The sequence below is a fragment of the Oncorhynchus gorbuscha genome, linkage group LG16 (genome assembly GCF_021184085.1).
Source record: "Oncorhynchus gorbuscha isolate QuinsamMale2020 ecotype Even-year linkage group LG16, OgorEven_v1.0, whole genome shotgun sequence".
Lineage (NCBI taxonomy): Eukaryota > Metazoa > Chordata > Actinopteri > Salmoniformes > Salmonidae > Oncorhynchus > Oncorhynchus gorbuscha.
In genome coordinates, this window is record NC_060188.1 from 15,376,580 (window position 1) to 15,394,828 (window position 18,249).

General features: G+C 41.6%; 1 protein-coding gene across 2 annotated transcripts in view; it reads left to right on the forward strand.

Annotated features, from left to right (window-relative positions):
* Positions 1-18,249, forward strand: part of LOC124000871 (glutamate receptor ionotropic, NMDA 2C-like) — a 101,035-nt gene that overhangs the window by 31,596 nt on the left and 51,190 nt on the right. For both annotated transcript variants that reach the window (XM_046307544.1, XM_046307545.1), the window contains exon 2: positions 14,922-15,366. In XM_046307544.1, coding sequence (XP_046163500.1) covers positions 14,938-15,366 — 429 coding nt within the window. In that variant the 5' untranslated portion in view covers positions 14,922-14,937. The remainder of the gene's footprint in view (positions 1-14,921; positions 15,367-18,249) is intronic.

An 18,249-nucleotide genomic window follows, 5' to 3' on the forward strand; every position in this document is an offset into this window, starting at 1 on the left:
CCATAGTATCACCTGACAGAGAGGATATAGGTAATAATACACTGGCCATAGTATCACCTGAGAGAGAGGAGGTAAGTAATAATATCCTGGCCATAGTATCACCTGAGAGAGAGGATGTAAGTAATAATATACTGGCCATAGTATCACCTGAGAGAGAGGATGTCGGTAATAATATACTGACCATAGTCTCACCTGAGAGAGAGGATGTAGGTAGTAATATTCTGACCATGGTCTCACCTGAGAGAGAGGATGTAGGTAATAATATACTGGCCATGGTCTCACCTGAGAGAGAGGATGTAGGTAAGATGTAGGTAATAATATACTGGCCATAGTCTCACCTGAGAGAGAGGATGTAGGTAATAATATACTGGTCATAGTATCACCTGAGAGAGAGAATGTAGGTAATAATATACTGGCCATAGTATCACCTGACAGAGAGGATATAGGTAATAATACACTGGCCATAGTATCACCTGAGAGAGAGGAGGTAAGTAATAATATCCTGGCCATAGTATCACCTGAGAGAGAGGATGTAAGTAATAATATACTGGCCATAGTATCACCTGAGAGAGAGGATGTCGGTAATAATATACTGACCATAGTCTCACCTGAGAGAGAGGATGTAGGTAATAATATACTGATCATAGTATCACCAGAGAGAGAGGTTTTAGGTAATAATATACTGGCCATGGTCTCACCTGAGAGAGAGGATGTAGGTAATAATATACTGACTATGGTCTCACCTGAGAGAGAGGATGTAAGTAATAATATCCTGGCCATGGTCTCACCTGAGAGAGAGGATGTAAGTAATAATATCCTGGCCATAGTCTCACCTGAGAGAGAGGATGTAAGTAATAATATCCTGGCCATAGTATCACCTGAGAGAGAGGATGTAGGTAAGATGGAGGTAAAAATATACTGACCATAGTCTCACCTGAGAGAGAGGATGTCGGTAATAATATACTGACCATGATATCACCTGAGAGAGAGGATGTAGGTAATAATATACTGGTCATAGTATCACCAGAGAGAGAGGATGAAGGTAATAATATACTGGCCATGGTCTCACCTGAGAAAGGTTTTAGGTAACAATATACTGGCCATAGTATCACCTGACAGAGAGGATGTAGGTAATAATATACTGGCCATGGTCTCACCTGAGAAAGGTTTTAGGTAATAATATACTGGCCATGGTCTCACCTGAGAAAGGTTTTAGGTAATAATATACTGACTATGGTCTCACCTGAGAGAGAGGGTGTAGGTAATAATATACTGGCCATGGTCTCACCTGAGAAAGGTTTTAGGTAATAATATACTGGCCATGGTCTCACCTGAGAGTGAGGATGTAGGTAATAATATACTGGCCATAGTATCACCTGAGAGAGAGGATGTAGGTAATAATATACTGGCCATGGTCTCACCTGAGAAAGGTTTTAGGTAATAATATACGTACTATGGTCTCACCTGAGAGAGAGGGTGTAGGTAATAATATACTGGCCATAGTCTCATCTGAGAAAGGTTTTAGGTAACAATATACTGGTCATAGTCACACCTGAGAGAGGATGTAGGTAATAATATACTGACTATGGTCTCACCTGAGAGAGAGGATGTAGGTAATAATATACTAGTCATAGTCTCACCTGAGAGAGAGGATGTAGGTAAGATGTAGGTAAAAATATACTGACCATAGTCTCACCTGAGAGAGAGGATGTAGGTAGTAATATTCTGACCATGGTCTCACCTGAGAGAGAGGATGTAAGTAATAATATACTGGTCATAGTATCACCTAAGAAAGAGGATGTAGGTAATAATATACTGGTCATAGTATCACCAGAGAGAGAGGATGAAGGTAATAATATACTGGCCATGGTCTCACCTGAGAAAGGTTTTAGGTAACAATATACTGGCCATAGTATCACCTGACAGAGAGGATGTAGGTAATAATATACTGGCCATGGTCTCACCTGAGAAAGGTTTTAGGTAATAATATACTGGCCATGGTCTCACCTGAGAAAGGTTTTAGGTAATAATATACTGACTATGGTCTCACCTGAGAGAGAGGGTGTAGGTAATAATATACTGGCCATGGTCTCACCTGAGAAAGGTTTTAGGTAATAATATACTGGCCATGGTCTCACCTGAGAGTGAGGATGTAGGTAATAATATACTGGCCATAGTATCACCTGAGAGAGAGGATGTAGGTAGTAATATTCTGACCATGGTCTCACCTGAGAGAGAGGATGTAGGTAATAATATACAGGTCATAGTATCAACTGAGAGAGAGGATGTAGGTAATAATATACTAGCCATAGTCTCACCTGAGAGAGAGGATGTAAGTAATAATATCCTGGCCATAGTATCACCTGAGAGAGAGGATGTAGGTAATAATATACTGGCCATGGTCCCACCTGAGAAAGGTTTTAGGTAATAATATACTGGCCATGGTCTCACCTGAGAGAGAGGATGTAGGTAAGATGTAGGTAAAAATATACTGACCATAGTCTCACCTGAGAGAGAGGATGTAGGTAGTAATATTCTGACCATGGTCTCACCTGAGAGAGAGGATGTAGGTAATAATATACTGGCCATGGTCTCACCTGAGAGAGAGGATGTAGGTAAGATGTAGGTAATAATATACTGGCCATAGTCTCACCTGAGAGAGAGGATGTAGGTAATAATATACTGGTCATAGTATCACCTGAGAGAGAGAATGTAGGTAATAATATACTGGCCATAGTATCACCTGACAGAGAGGATATAGGTAATAATACACTGGCCATAGTATCACCTGAGAGAGAGGAGGTAAGTAATAATATCCTGGCCATAGTATCACCTGAGAGAGAGGATGTAAGTAATAATATACTGGCCATAGTATCACCTGAGAGAGAGGATGTCGGTAATAATATACTGACCATAGTCTCACCTGAGAGAGAGGATGTAGGTAATAATATACTGATCATAGTATCACCAGAGAGAGAGGTTTTAGGTAATAATATACTGGCCATGGTCTCACCTGAGAGAGGGATGTAGGTAATAATATACTGACTATGGTCTCACCTGAGAGAGAGGATGTAAGTAATAATATCCTGGCCATGGTCTCACCTGAGAGAGAGGATGTAAGTAATAATATCCTGGCCATAGTCTCACCTGAGAGAGAGGATGTAAGTAATAATATCCTGGCCAAAGTCTCAGTATCACCTGAGAGAGAGGATGTAGGTAAGATGGAGGTAAAAATATACTGACCATAGTCTCACCTGAGAGAGAGGATGTCGGTAATAATATACTGACCATGATATCACCTGAGAGAGAGGATGTAGGTAATAATATACTGGTCATAGTATCACCAGAGAGAGAGGATGAAGGTAATAATATACTGGCCATGGTCTCACCTGAGAAAGGTTTTAGGTAACAATATACTGGCCATAGTATCACCTGACAGAGAGGATGTAGGTAATAATATACTGGCCATGGTCTCACCTGAGAAAGGTTTTAGGTAATAATATACTGGCCATGGTCTCACCTGAGAAAGGTTTTAGGTAATAATATACTGACTATGGTCTCACCTGAGAGAGAGGTGTAGGTAATAATATACTGGCCATGGTCTCACCTGAGAAAGGTTTTAGGTAATAATATACTGGCCATGGTCTCACCTGAGAGTGAGGATGTAGGTAATAATATACTGGCCATAGTATCACCTGAGAGAGAGGATGTAGGTAATAATATACTGGCCATGGTCTCACCTGAGAAAGGTTTTAGGTAATAATATACGTACTATGGTCTCACCTGAGAGAGAGGGTGTAGGTAATAATATACTGGCCATAGTCTCATCTGAGAAAGGTTTTAGGTAACAATATACTGGTCATAGTCACACCTGAGAGAGGATGTAGGTAATAATATACTGACTATGGTCTCACCTGAGAGAGAGGATGTAGGTAATAATATACTAGTCATAGTCTCACCTGAGAGAGAGGATGTAGGTAAGATGTAGGTAAAAATATACTGACCATAGTCTCACCTGAGAGAGAGGATGTAGGTAGTAATATTCTGACCATGGTCTCACCTGAGAGAGAGGATGTAAGTAATAATATACTGGTCATAGTATCACCTAAGAAAGAGGATGTAGGTAATAATATACTGGTCATGGTCTCACCTTAGAGAGAGGATGTAGGTAATAATATACTGGTCATAGTATCACCTGAGAGAGAGGATGTAGGTAATAATATACTGGCCATGGTCTCACCTGAGAGAGAGGATGTAGGTAATAATATACTGGTCATAGTATCACCTGAGAGAGAGGATGTAGGTAATAATATACTGGCCATGGTTTCACCTGAGTGAGAGGATGTCGGTAATAATATACTGGTCATAGTATCACCAGAGAGAGAGGTTGTAGGTAATAATATACTGGCCATGGTCTCACCTGAGAGAGAGGATGTAGGTAATAATATACTGGTCATAGTATCACCTGAGAGAGAGGATGTAGGTAATAATATACTGGTCATAGTATTACCAGCGAGAGAGGATGTAGGTAGTAATCCAATTTGTAAGTCGCTCTGGATAAGAGCGTCTGCTAAATGACTTAAATGTCAAATGTAAATGTAATATACTGACCATGGTCTCACCTGAGAGAGAGGATGTAAGTAATTATATACTGGTCATAGTATCACCTGAGAGAGAGGATGTAGGTAATAATATACTGGCCATGGTCTCACCTGAGAGAGAGGATGTAGGTAATAATATCCTGGCCATAGTCTCACCTGAGAGAGAGGATGTAGGTAATAATATACTGACTATGGTCTCACCTGAGAGAGAGGATGTAGGTAATAATATACTGGCCATGGTCTCACCTGAGAGAGAGGATGTCGGTAATAATATACTGGTCATAGTATCACCTGAGAGAGAGGATGTAGGTAATAATATACTGACTATGGTCTCACCTGAGAGAGAGGATGTAGGTAATAATATACTGGCCATGGTCTCACCTGAGAGAGAGGATGTCGGTAATAATATACTGGTCATAGTCTCACCTGAGAGAGAGGATGTAGGTAATAATATACTGATCATAGTATCACCAGAGAGAGAGGTTTTAGGTAATAATATACTGGCCATGGTCTCACCTGAGAGAGAGGATGTAGGTAATAATATACTGACTATGGTCTCACCTGAGAGAGAGGATGTAAGTAATAATATCCTGGCCATGGTCTCACCTGAGAGAGAGGATGTAAGTAATAATATCCTGGCCATAGTCTCACCTGAGAGAGAGGATGTAAGTAATAATATCCTGGCCATAGTATCACCTGAGAGAGAGGATGTAGGTAAGATGGAGGTAAAAATATACTGACCATAGTCTCACCTGAGAGAGAGGATGTCGGTAATAATATACTGACCATGATATCACCTGAGAGAGAGGATGTAGGTAATAATATACTGGCCATAGTCTCACCTCAGAGAGAGGATGTAGGTAATAATATACTGGTCATAGTATCACCAGAGAGAGAGGATGAAGGTAATAATATACTGGCCATGGTCTCACCTGAGAAAGGTTTTAGGTAACAATATACTGGCCATAGTATCACCTGACAGAGAGGATGTAGGTAATAATATACTGGCCATGGTCTCACCTGAGAAAGGTTTTAGGTAATAATATACTGGCCATGGTCTCACCTGAGAAAGGTTTTAGGTAATAATATACTGACTATGGTCTCACCTGAGAGAGAGGGTGTAGGTAATAATATACTGGCCATGGTCTCACCTGAGAAAGGTTTTAGGTAATAATATACTGGCCATGGTCTCACCTGAGAGTGAGGATGTAGGTAATAATATACTGGCCATAGTATCACCTGAGAGAGAGGATGTAGGTAATAATATACTGGCCATGGTCTCACCTGAGAAAGGTTTTAGGAAATAATATACGTACTATGGTCTCACCTGAGAGAGAGGGTGTAGGTAATAATATACTGGCCATAGTCTCATCTGAGAAAGGTTTTAGGTAACAATATACTGGCCATAGTCACACCTGAGAGAGGATGTAGGTAATAATATACTGACTATGGTCTCACCTGAGAGAGAGGATGTAGGTAATAATATACTAGTCATAGTCTCACCTGAGAGAGAGGATGTAGGTAAGATGTAGGTAAAAATATACTGACCATAGTCTCACCTGAGAGAGAGGATGTAGGTAGTAATATTCTGACCATGGTCTCACCTGAGAGAGAGGATGTAGGTAATAATATACAGGTCATAGTATCAACTGAGAGAGAGGATGTAGGTAATAATATACTAGCCATAGTCTCACCTGAGAGAGAGGATGTAAGTAATAATATCCTGGCCATAGTATCACCTGAGAGAGAGGATGTAGGTAATAATATACTGGCCATGGTCTCACCTGAGAGAGAGGATGTAGGTAAGATGTAGGTAAAAATATACTGACCATAGTCTCACCTGAGAGAGAGGATGTAGGTAGTAATATTCTGACCATGGTCTCACCTGAGAGAGAGGATGTAGGTAATAATATACTGGCCATGGTCTCACCTGAGAGAGAGGATGTAGGTAAGATGTAGGTAATAATATACTGGCCATAGTCTCACCTGAGAGAGAGGATGTAGGTAATAATATACTGGTCATAGTATCACCTGAGAGAGAGGATATAGGTAATAATACACTGGCCATAGTATCACCTGAGAGAGAGGAGGTAAGTAATAATATCCTGGCCATAGTATCACCTGAGAGAGAGGATGTAAGTAATAATATACTGGCCATAGTATCACCTGAGAGAGAGGAGGTAAGTAATAATATCCTGACCATAGTATCACCTGAGAGAGAGAATGTAAGTAATAATATCCCGGCCATAGTATCACCTGAGAGAGGATGTAAGTAATAATATCCTGGCCATAGTATCACCTGAGAGAGAGGAGGTAGGTAATAATATACTGACCATAGTCTCACCTGAGAGAGAGGATGTAGGTAATAATATAATGACTATGGTCTCACCTGAGAGAGAGGATGTAGGTAATAATATCCTGGCCATAGTATCACCTGAGAGAGAGGATGTAGGTAATAATATACTGGCCATAGTATCACCTGAGACAGGAAGTAGATAATAATATCCTGGCCATAGTATCACCTGAGAGAGGATGTAGGTAATAATATACTGACTATGGTCTCACCTGAGAGAGAGGATGTAGGTAATAATATCCTGGCCATAGTCTCACCTGAGAGAGGATGTAGGTAATAATATACTGACTATGGTCTCACCTGAGAGAGAGGATGTAGGTAATAATATCCTGGCCATAGTATCACCTGAGAGAGAGGATGTAGGTAATAATATCCTGGCCATAGTATCACCTGAGACAGGAAGTAGATAATAATATCCTGGCCATAGTATCACCTGAGAGAGGATGTAGGTAATAATATACTGACTATGGTCTCACCTGAGAGAGAGGATGTAGGTAATAATATACTAGTCATAGTCTCACCTGAGAGAGAGGATGTAGGTAAGATGTAGGTAAAAATATACTGACCATAGTCTCACCTGAGAGAGGAAGTAGATAATAATATCCTGGCCATAGTATCACCTGAGAGAGGATGTAGGTAATAATATACTGACTATGGTCTCACCTGAGAGAGAGGATGTAGGTAATAATATACTAGTCATAGTCTCACCTGAGAGAGAGGATGTAGGTAAGATGTAGGTAGAAATATACTGACCATAGTCTCACCTGAGAGAGAGGATGTAGGTAGTAATATTCTGACCATGGTCTCACCTGAGAGAGAGGATGTAGGTAATAATATACTGGTCATAGTATCACCAGAGAGAGAGGATGTAGGTAATAATATCCTGGCCATGGTCTCACCTGAGAGAGAGGATGTAGGTAATAATATACTGGCCATGGTCTCACCTGAGAGAGAGGATGTAGGTAATAATATACTGGTCATAGTATCAACTAAGGGTAGGTAATATACTAACTATGTAGTCCTTCTAACGAGCGTAATGTCTGCCATTCTGTATTAACAAAAGTTTCCTACCTATCACTTAGCACTGATGCTCCTGGAGATATTCTTGCTTGGTTGGTAGTGAGACAGGAGGGACAAGTCTGTCTGTGGCCAGTAGTGACCATAGTATGGCCAATAGTCCACCAATACGTCATGAATATTAACTATTGTTTATTTGACTGACCATGCTGGATATTCATTCAGCCGTTCTGGTGGGTAGTTCACACTAAGTAGGAATCCATGCTGTATATAGGTAGGCAATGTGCTGTACAGGCAAACATAGATAACTATTTTGGTCAATTTCAATCAAAACAATTATTGAATCACAAAGTATAACAGAAAATGCATACAGTATTTCTTAACTTGGTCAATTAACAACAAAACAATTATTGAATTACAAAGCACAACATAAGTATCTCCCTGAAAATACATGCTTGTGTGATGTTACTTTACCAAATGGTATGCATACATGCATTTTTTGGGGTGTACCTGGGCCGGAAATGCTGTTGACCACCTAGCTAGCTTGCTAGTTATTTACAAATGAAACACTATCATGTCAACAATCTGCATATCTTGCTTTTGCTAGCTAATGTTAGTCAGTTGAAATAAAGGCATTGGGGGTTTGTGCAGTGTAGGTTTATGATGCCATTGTTAGATTCCTTTGAGTACAAAACAGACCAAATACAGAAGATGTTAGCTAGCTAGCTAAGTAGCCTTGTTAGCTAGCTTGAACATTAAACACACTAAGTTTAGCAGCTAACGTAGCTAGCAGGCTAAACACACAACCTAATACTTACAGACTGGTAACTCAGTGGAGGCTGCTGAGGAGAGAGGACTGCTCATAATAATGGCTGGAACGGTGCGAATGAAATGCCATCAAACACATTGGCATCAAACACATTAGAGGGAACATGGGGCTGAATATTGGACAGTTGGATACATTTTTACTATGACAGCCTATAGCTCCAGTTTATTATGAGGCCCTGATATGGAGAATAATCTCATCAGGACTAAAGAAGTAAATCTACAGGGAGGTGTCAGGGATATAACAGGTTGACAGGCCCTGTCCGCGCTCCGCTAGGGCCCACGATGATCAAATCACCAGACGGCAGACATAGAGTCACAGCTGAGAGGGACTCACCTTGCACTGCATCCAATATTGTGGTGACACCTGGCATTGGGATGTAAAATTGAGTTTAATATTGACCTAGATAAAATGTGACAACAATACAAGCCATTACGTCTTGGTGGAGGGGACAAGCAGGTGCATGTGTCTGATTTGAGACATGGCAGATATGTCAAAGTCACATCCTTCCAGATGAGGCAATGTGTCTAAAGGCTAAGTTGTCTTTAAGAGAAAATATTAACTCTCAAACCACCATGTTGTTCTGTTAGTGGAGCTAGAATATAAACACTGTGAGTGTGGCTACTCTAGTAGTCTGTTTTTATCCGTGTGCAGTATTGTCACAAAGCTGCTTCCCCCACTTGTTCTATTTTGGTCACCATCTGCAAAGGCAGGAAACAAATGTCACTTAACAGTAATACTTCTGTGAACTAAACTATTGACTATACCAAGTCAAAATATTCTCAGAGTGCTTTGTTCTATCCTTGTATAGCTGACAGTAGCATCAGGAATTTAGGTAATATTATATGATGTACAATATAGCATTTATTGAATGTTGTCTAAAGTATAGAACAAAGAGGCAGAGGCTTTTGGCACTAAGGATTATAGATCTAGCTTGATATTACATTACTTTACATCACAATGAGGGAGCCATGTTATTGGCAATGGACTAGTTAAGTGTTCCCCAGATGGGGGACCGGGACCCAGGCTGGGTCGCAGCTACAGTGTATCCTCCTGGGTCGCAGCTACAGTATATCCTCCTGGGTCGCAGCTACAGTATATCCTCCTGGGTCGCAGCTACAGTATATCCTCCTGGGTCGCAGCTACAGTATATCCTCCTGGGTCGCAGCTACAGTATATCCTCCTGGGTTGCAGCTATATCCTCCTGGGTCGCAGCTACAGTATATCCTCCTGGGTCGCAGCTACAGTATATCCTCCTGGGTTGCAGCTATATCCTCCTGGGTCGCAGCTACAGTATATCCTCCTGGGTTGCAGCTACAGTATATCCTCCTGGGTTGCAGCTATAGAATATCCTCCTGGGTTGCAGCTATATCCCCCTGGGTCGCAGCTACAGTATATCCTCCTGGGTCGCAGCTACAGTATATCCTCCTGGGTCGCAGCTACAGTATATCCTCCTGGGTTGCAGCTATATCCTCCTGGGTCGCAGCTAAAGCCTGGGTTCTGGCTACATGTATTGTTTTGTTTATCAGATGGTCCACAAAGCTCTTTAGATAGAGCCGAGCTAAACAGAGTCTGGAAACCACGGTAGCAGTGAGGGCCAATGAATAGGAGTTCAGAGGATACTCAGTGGTTAACAGTAAAAGTCTAATTGATTCTAATTTACTCGACAATGCATGACTGGAAGAAGCCGATTCACTGTTTTCACAAAAGCATTTTATTATTCCTATTTAAGTGTATTCAAAATGCTCATGAATTACCAGATAAGTTGAAAGGTAATGGATTTTGGGGGATGAGAATGACAATATTTTATCTTCATGGCTTAGCTAAACCCATAATCACAGGTGAATGGGAAATGAACTGTGACGATACCGATCAGATGAATTAGTTGGCGGTCTTTGCATTAGCGAAGGTAAAATTGTCAATTACACTGTGTAGGGTTAAACTAATCCTTAATACTGAACACATGCATAATATATGGGAATGAAAAGGAGATTTATACTGATTGGACTTGAAAGGGTTTATTATAAAGGAATTCTAATAGGATTTAATATAAGTATGTCTTTTTCATGTTAACCCATTGTTGAGTATCTACAAATTATAAAGTTTCCTTACTCAAGTCTAAAATGTGATAGGTATTAAACATTGGGCTGGTCAGCTGATGTTTCATTGATGAAAAGCAAGAGAAGAGGTAAAGTTACCGGCAGAGAGCCACGAGGCACCAGCATGCCTCTCCATGCCTTGGAGCATATTGATCAAACTGTGCCCAGGGTGAGACAGGTGTAAGTCTTAGCAGCAGTTTCATGCACTGAATACGAAATGACCCCTTACGTCAACAGTGACGAGCACAACAACCCCCCACCCCACAACCAGATGTACTTACTGTACCACTATGGTCTTAAGATATTGAGCAGGGCTGGGAATTGGGCATGAGGAGAGTGCAGTCATGTCTGAGCAGAGGCTCCTGAACAGATGTGATAATAGTAACACTGTAAGCAAATAAATGTGTCATCTCAGCTGACTTTCAACCAATCACCTTTAGGTCAAAGGAATAGCTGAAAAGGTGTACAACTAAAATCATTTAATTTCTCAGGCCAGTCAAGACAAAACAAAACACATCTGGCAGGTGTTAATACAATAACACATGTAACCCCTTGACCCCTGTTATTTAGTCACATGTGTTACAGTAGAGACAGTTCTCCCACAGACTACATAAGAGAAGTGGGACAGAGACAGAAATAATTAGCTTCTCTGGTTTGATAAGGAAACAGCAGAGGACAACTGATATTCTACGGGAACTGCTTTAACCAACTCACCCACTAGAGGGAGCTAAGCAATTCCTCATTGTAAACCCATCTGGTCTGAAAGCCAAGGTGAAGATCTTGAAGGATTCTGTTAGGACTGTCTGCCATTAAACAGAGATAGAATATCAACTGTCACATAGTTAGATCTGGTATTTGTTTCACTCTGTCATCTCCCTCTCCCTAACACTTTTAGCTGGATGACAGTTTTAAAAAGGCATGGCATAATCTTTGCGGTCACACCAGGGATTTATTCAGTAGTAACGGTGCATGGGGAAACGGTCTGAGCCCTTCTAAGTGCCAGACTGGAACAGTGGCAGAAGCTTTGATCTAATCTGGTCTGTGTGCCCTCGCGCCAGCCAGCGGTGACTTGGGCAGAGTCAAGTGAGAGAGAGAGAGGTCGCTAAGCTGAACACATTCTCACTGATAGGAGGCTGGGAGCTGGAGCTGTGAAAATTTGAGCAGACAACTAACACATATCAAATCCAGGCGCTGAAAATTGGGGACTTGCAGACTCACAGAGATTACAACTCTAGAGAGCAAAGAATTTGACATGGCAGTGCATTCCAAAATCCAACCCCAGATTACAGAGGTCATAGCGTAGAAGACAAATGATCTCTTGTCTGTGTAGATTGGGGAAAATCTCCTTCAGGCACATCTTCTCCCAATACCTGCATGTCTCACAGTAATGACTGTTTGCATACTTAGAGATATATTGTAATAGAGTTTGCTTATGTTCATGTTCACTAGTTTCACAGTGGGATTTTGTTTTTTTCTACTGACTCAACATGACACAAAAGTCCTAAAACGAGCTTTTCATGACTGCATCATGACGTAAACAGCAACCTGTCTCTTTCCCATGGTCCCAAACTACAGTATTTACCACTCATCTGTTCCAACCGGGCTTAAGAACCAAATAAACTGTGATCTGAAAAAAAATACAGTGTAAATGATGTACCCAGACCTGCATTTTCTATTACAATATCCCTGACTAAAATAAATATCCACAGTGAGTTTTGATCCCTAACATTGGAATAAAGCCTCAAGCCATTGTACGAGTGTGGGGGTGGATTTAGCTCCATGTAGCACAGTAATAAAAGCCTCTTTCCTGTGTTTTGGAGACTTTGGGTTGTGACCAAGCTACAGAACGACTGCAATGTTCAACAACTTTGAACAGGTTTCATGACTATATTGCCCAGCGTTATTGCAAATCACAGTGGTGTGAGTTCCACTTTTGTTGTCAGCAAGGTCAAATTGGGCTAGATGGTCAAATCAATGTTTCCACTGTGCTGTAATTATCTCCCGATAGCTGTGTCTCTGTTTGGAATACACCTTGGTAATAGGGGGCATATCGACAAACATAAGTCATCTGATTAAGTCAATGATGACTCATTGGCTGTTGTGTTTAATTCCACATCCCCATTTTACCACAGTAATCCCCCATGTAGGTGACCTTCAGACATCCACCTCAGCTGTTTCATTGCCTTGATTAAACATGTGGAAGGTCAAGCTCTTTTAATGAGATCCTCCTCAAAGACATTAACCCTAACGTGTTCCATCATACAATGGCCGGAAAAGACATGGGTAATGTCATTGAAGGAAAGCAATACATTCCTGCTCTGTGTTCTTAACAATTTAAGGGATTATCAATCAGCCTGCATGATCAATGACAGAAATATTGCCTATTTTTATGACAGAGGAAACTCGGCAATGATGTCATGAGAGGAAAATATGTATGTCAATCAGCACAACAAATACATCATGTTTTTGATATGGTCAATATCTAGCAACTTTCATAATGCCTTTCCATTCTCAGCAACCGTACCATCATTGGTATTCTAGCCTGCTCCGCTACTAATGACAATCTATAATGGTCCTTTCTCAGCCATGTGCTGCTGATAAGGTCCCTGACCAGCAGTGCGATGCAGAAATCCCTACGGTCCTCTGGGAGGCAGCTTTTCAGAGTCTAGACAACATTACCACGTAGTCCAACCAATTACCCCATGGGAACATCACCGCCAGTTGACTTGTACACTCCATCTACGCTAACACAAGCCCCTAGTCCCATTCCCTCTGTCAGGCAGGGGTTGAGGAATGGGGACTGCAGTGGGTCCCCAGCTATCCTACATGTCTTGATAGGGAGACACAATCATGCCGTGGGCCATGACACCCGCCAAGGAATACCTAGGATTACATTGTAATCACCCCACTGTGATTCAAACACATGCTAAATCAGGTCCCCTTGACAGGATACCTCACACACACTCACACACACCACACAGAGTCAGGCCCGCAGGCGGCAGTGTGACAGATAACTCATAGAGGATGACTCTGTGTGACAGAGGGACACAGTATCTGACCAGACATTAAATGGATTGGTGAATGTAATGCTGTAGGATCTAACTCCATTCAACTGCATTGTGAAATACATCATTCTTTTCTACTTTGCCCTACAGCTATAAATATCTGGACGATCAAAACAAGCTAAAGAGTTTCAGGTCGATTTGATCATTTATTCATTACCTGGAACATGAATGTAGGATTTATGATTTCAAACTAAAAGTGAATCCCTTAATAACAAACTTTGTTACTGTCACTGTGTCACTGTACTTTGGGAAAATTGCATTGAAGTCTATTAGCAATGCAGTGTTTTTAAACACTGATCTTATCCATTCATTTCAAAGGCTCATCTAAGGGAAAACTGTCATCCAAGTTAAGTTACATTAGGTTTTTCCCGTAAACAATGCCTTAGAAATACAGCATGTAGCTGCCGTTAAAATCAGCCTCCATGGTCAAAACCAGGTCTCCATCTATTCACAGCACATAATACCCGTGCATTCAGACGTTTTGCCGATTAAGTTGGAATAGCTCTGCTTTCAGAGGGGGGAAAAACGTCACGAGAGATAAATGGTAAATCCTTGTTCTCCATTTGTTGCATTAAACAGTAGGCACCATCTGCTGTATTCAACAGTAGTGGGGCCGCAGCTGCCATCCGCAGGCACAGCAACCTGCTCACTGCCTTGTGTTGAACGCCAAACACTCACACAAAAAATAGTACCCTGGGTCTCTCATCATCCACCTGACCAAACCCACCACTCATGGCCGCTTACATAGAGACACACCTGCACATGAAGCACATGACTCACAGATGAAGCTAAAATGTCTCTAAACTACAGGCAGTTGGTTTGGTTGGCTTGCATGGAGGGATTACTAATCATTATCACATTGCACAAATGACACTAAACGGTACCATGTATCTAATACAAATGTCTTTACCCATCTCTCTTCTCTCCTCCACTCATCCCCACCCTCGTCCCCTCTCTCAGGCAGTAGGTGACTGAGATGGGCGTTCGTCTAGGCCACTTGAGCGACTCCCCGTGGTGGTGGCCGCTACTGCTGCTGTTGCTGCTCTGCACTGCCCCCTGGTGCCAAGGTCGGCCTTTCGCAACGCCCTTGCCAGCAGTCAACGTGGCGGTGGTGTTCAGTGGCTCGGCCTACCAGCAGGAGATCAAGGGGCGTCTCAGCAGGGAGAACTTCATGGACCTGCCCTTGGAGGTGAATCCCATCACAGTGCTGGTAAACAACACCAACCCTCGGGCCCTGCTCACACGCATCTGTGACACACTGGCGGCCAACCGCGTACATGGTGTGGTGTTTGAGGACAACATCGGCTCGGAAGCCGTGGCACAGATCCTGGACTTCATTGCCCTGCAGACGGCCGTGCCCATCGTGGGCATCAGCGGGGGCTCCGCCATGGTCCTGCCACACAAGGTCAGTGACCAGGATTGGGCTGGGGGACACTTGGTGTCTCGGCTGCCTGAGGAGCATGCTTAAGTTCATCTTCTTTTTATTTTTGAAATAACCTTGAAGGCCACATTATTTGTTTCCCCAAACTGCTGTAGAGAGTAGCAGCTTAACTGATGTGTGGTTTATGACTACACAGTCTCATTACATCAGATGTTTTAAACCCTTTATATTCTAGTGACTGTGAAATAAAGAACTGGGAAAGACCCCTGGCACAACTCACAGTACAAATAATAAAACCAAAACAACAATCTCAACAACACAGGTCCCCCAAGGTGAGCAAAGCACTCAGATCTTGAAAGTGCTCCACCACACACACACACAGGCCAAACGTTATTAGTCTGGTGATTATCAGAGTCATAATGAACATTAGCAGACACACATTGCCATTTCCAGGTGACTTACAGCACATGATTATAAACTCACTGAATGTTAATGCTGCCCATACATACACTGTGTTTTTTTTGTGTCTGGCGGTCTTAGGCCAGAAAGACTGAAACAACAAGATGAGGTGTTAAACCAGGTAGCAGAGGGATGTCCAAATACTGCATCTAATACACTCGTTAAAATATGAAGGTCAAAATCAAAACCTGTTAGCCTCTGCCACTTCATCCTTGTTCTATTTTTAAACTTCTGGTCCCACCAGACACAAAGATGTTAAACTAGAGAAATATATTTGTATTTGCTGGTAACAAATGTATAGTTTACAGTTGGACCCCTCATGTCAATAGAGTTATGCAATGATTTGAAATGTTGTATTACCCGGCATCATGCACTGGAGTTTGCCACCAGTAAATTATCAGAGGGATGTTTGTGATACAGATTAGACTGCTGTTAAATTGCTTTTAGAGTAAAGCCTCATAGGTTTAGGAGCAATGATCCCTCTCCCAGAGCGTTACACAAAGGGCTCAGCCAAAGAGAGAAACTTTAATTAGACTGAGCATCACAATACTACTCACAGAGACAGAGAATGCACGTTATGAGCATCACAATACTACTCACAGAGACAGAGAATGCACGTTATGAGCATCACAATACTACTCACAGAGACAGAGAATGCACGTTATGAGCATCACAATACTACTCACAGAGACAGAGAATGCACGTTATGAGCATCAAAATACTACTCACAGAGACAGAGAATGCCCGTTATGAGCATCACAATACTACTCACAGAGACAGAGAATGCACATTATGAGCATCACAATACTACTCACAGAGACAGAGAATGCACGATATGAGCATCACAGTACTACTCATAGAGACAGACTGACATTATGAGCATCACAATACTACTCACAGAGACAGAGAATGCACATTATTAGCATCATAATACAACTCACAGACAGAGAATGCACGTTATGAGCATCACAATACTACTCACAGACAGAGAATACACATTATGAGCATCACAATACTACTCACAGAGACAGAGAATGCACGTTATGAGCATCACAATACTACTCACAGAGACAGAGAATGCACGTTATTAGCATCATAATACAATCTCACAGAGACAGAGAATGCACGTTATGAGCATCACAATACTACTCACAGAGACAGAGAATGCACGTTATGAGCATCACAATACTACTCATAGAGACAGACTGACATTATGAGCATCACAATACTACTCACAGAGACAGAGAATGCACATTATTAGCATCATAATACAATCTCACAGAGACAGAGAATGCACGTTATGAGCATCACAATACTACTCACAGAGACAGAGAATGCACATTATGAGCATCACAATACTACTCACAGAGACAGAGAATGCACGTTATGAGCATCACAATACTACTCACAGAGACAGAGAATGCACATTATGAGCATCACAATACTACTCACAGAGACAGAGAATGCACGTTATGAGCATCACAATACTACTCACAGAGACAAAGAATGCACGTTATGAGCATCACAATACAACTCACAGACAGAGAATGCACATTATGAGCATCACAATACTACTCACAGAGACAGAGAATGCACGATATGAGCATCACAGTACTACTCATAGAGACAGACTGACATTATGAGCATCACAATACTACTCACAGAGACAGAGAATGCACATTATTAGCATCATAATACAACTCACAGACAGAGAATGCACGTTATGAGCATCACAATACTACTCACAGAGACAGAGAATGCACGTTATGAGCATCACAATACTACTCACAGAGACAGAGAATGCACATTATGAGCATCACAATACTACTCACAGAGACAGAGAATGCACGATATGAGCATCACAGTACTACACATAGAGACAGACTGACATTATTACAATACTACTCACAGAGCATCACAATACTACTCACAGAGACAGAGAATGCACATTATTAGCATCATAATACAACTCACAGACAGAGAATGCACGTTATGAGCATCACAATACTACTCACAGACAGAGAATACACATTATGAGCATCACAATACTACTCACAGAGACAGAGAATGCACGTTATGAGCATCACAATACTACTCACAGAGACAGAGAATGCACGTTATTAGCATCATAATACAATCTCACAGAGACAGAGAATGCACGTTATGAGCATCACAATACTACTCACAGAGACAGAGAATGCACATTATGAGCATCACAATACTACTCACAGAGACAGAGAATGCACATTATGAGCATCACAATACTACTCACAGAGACAGAGAATGCACGTTATGAGCATCACAATACTACTCACAGAGACAAAGAATGCACGTTATGAGCATCACAATACTACTCACAGAGACAAAGAATGCACATTATTAGCATCATAATGCAACTCACAGACAGAGAATGCACGTTATGAGCATCACAATACTACTCACAGAGAC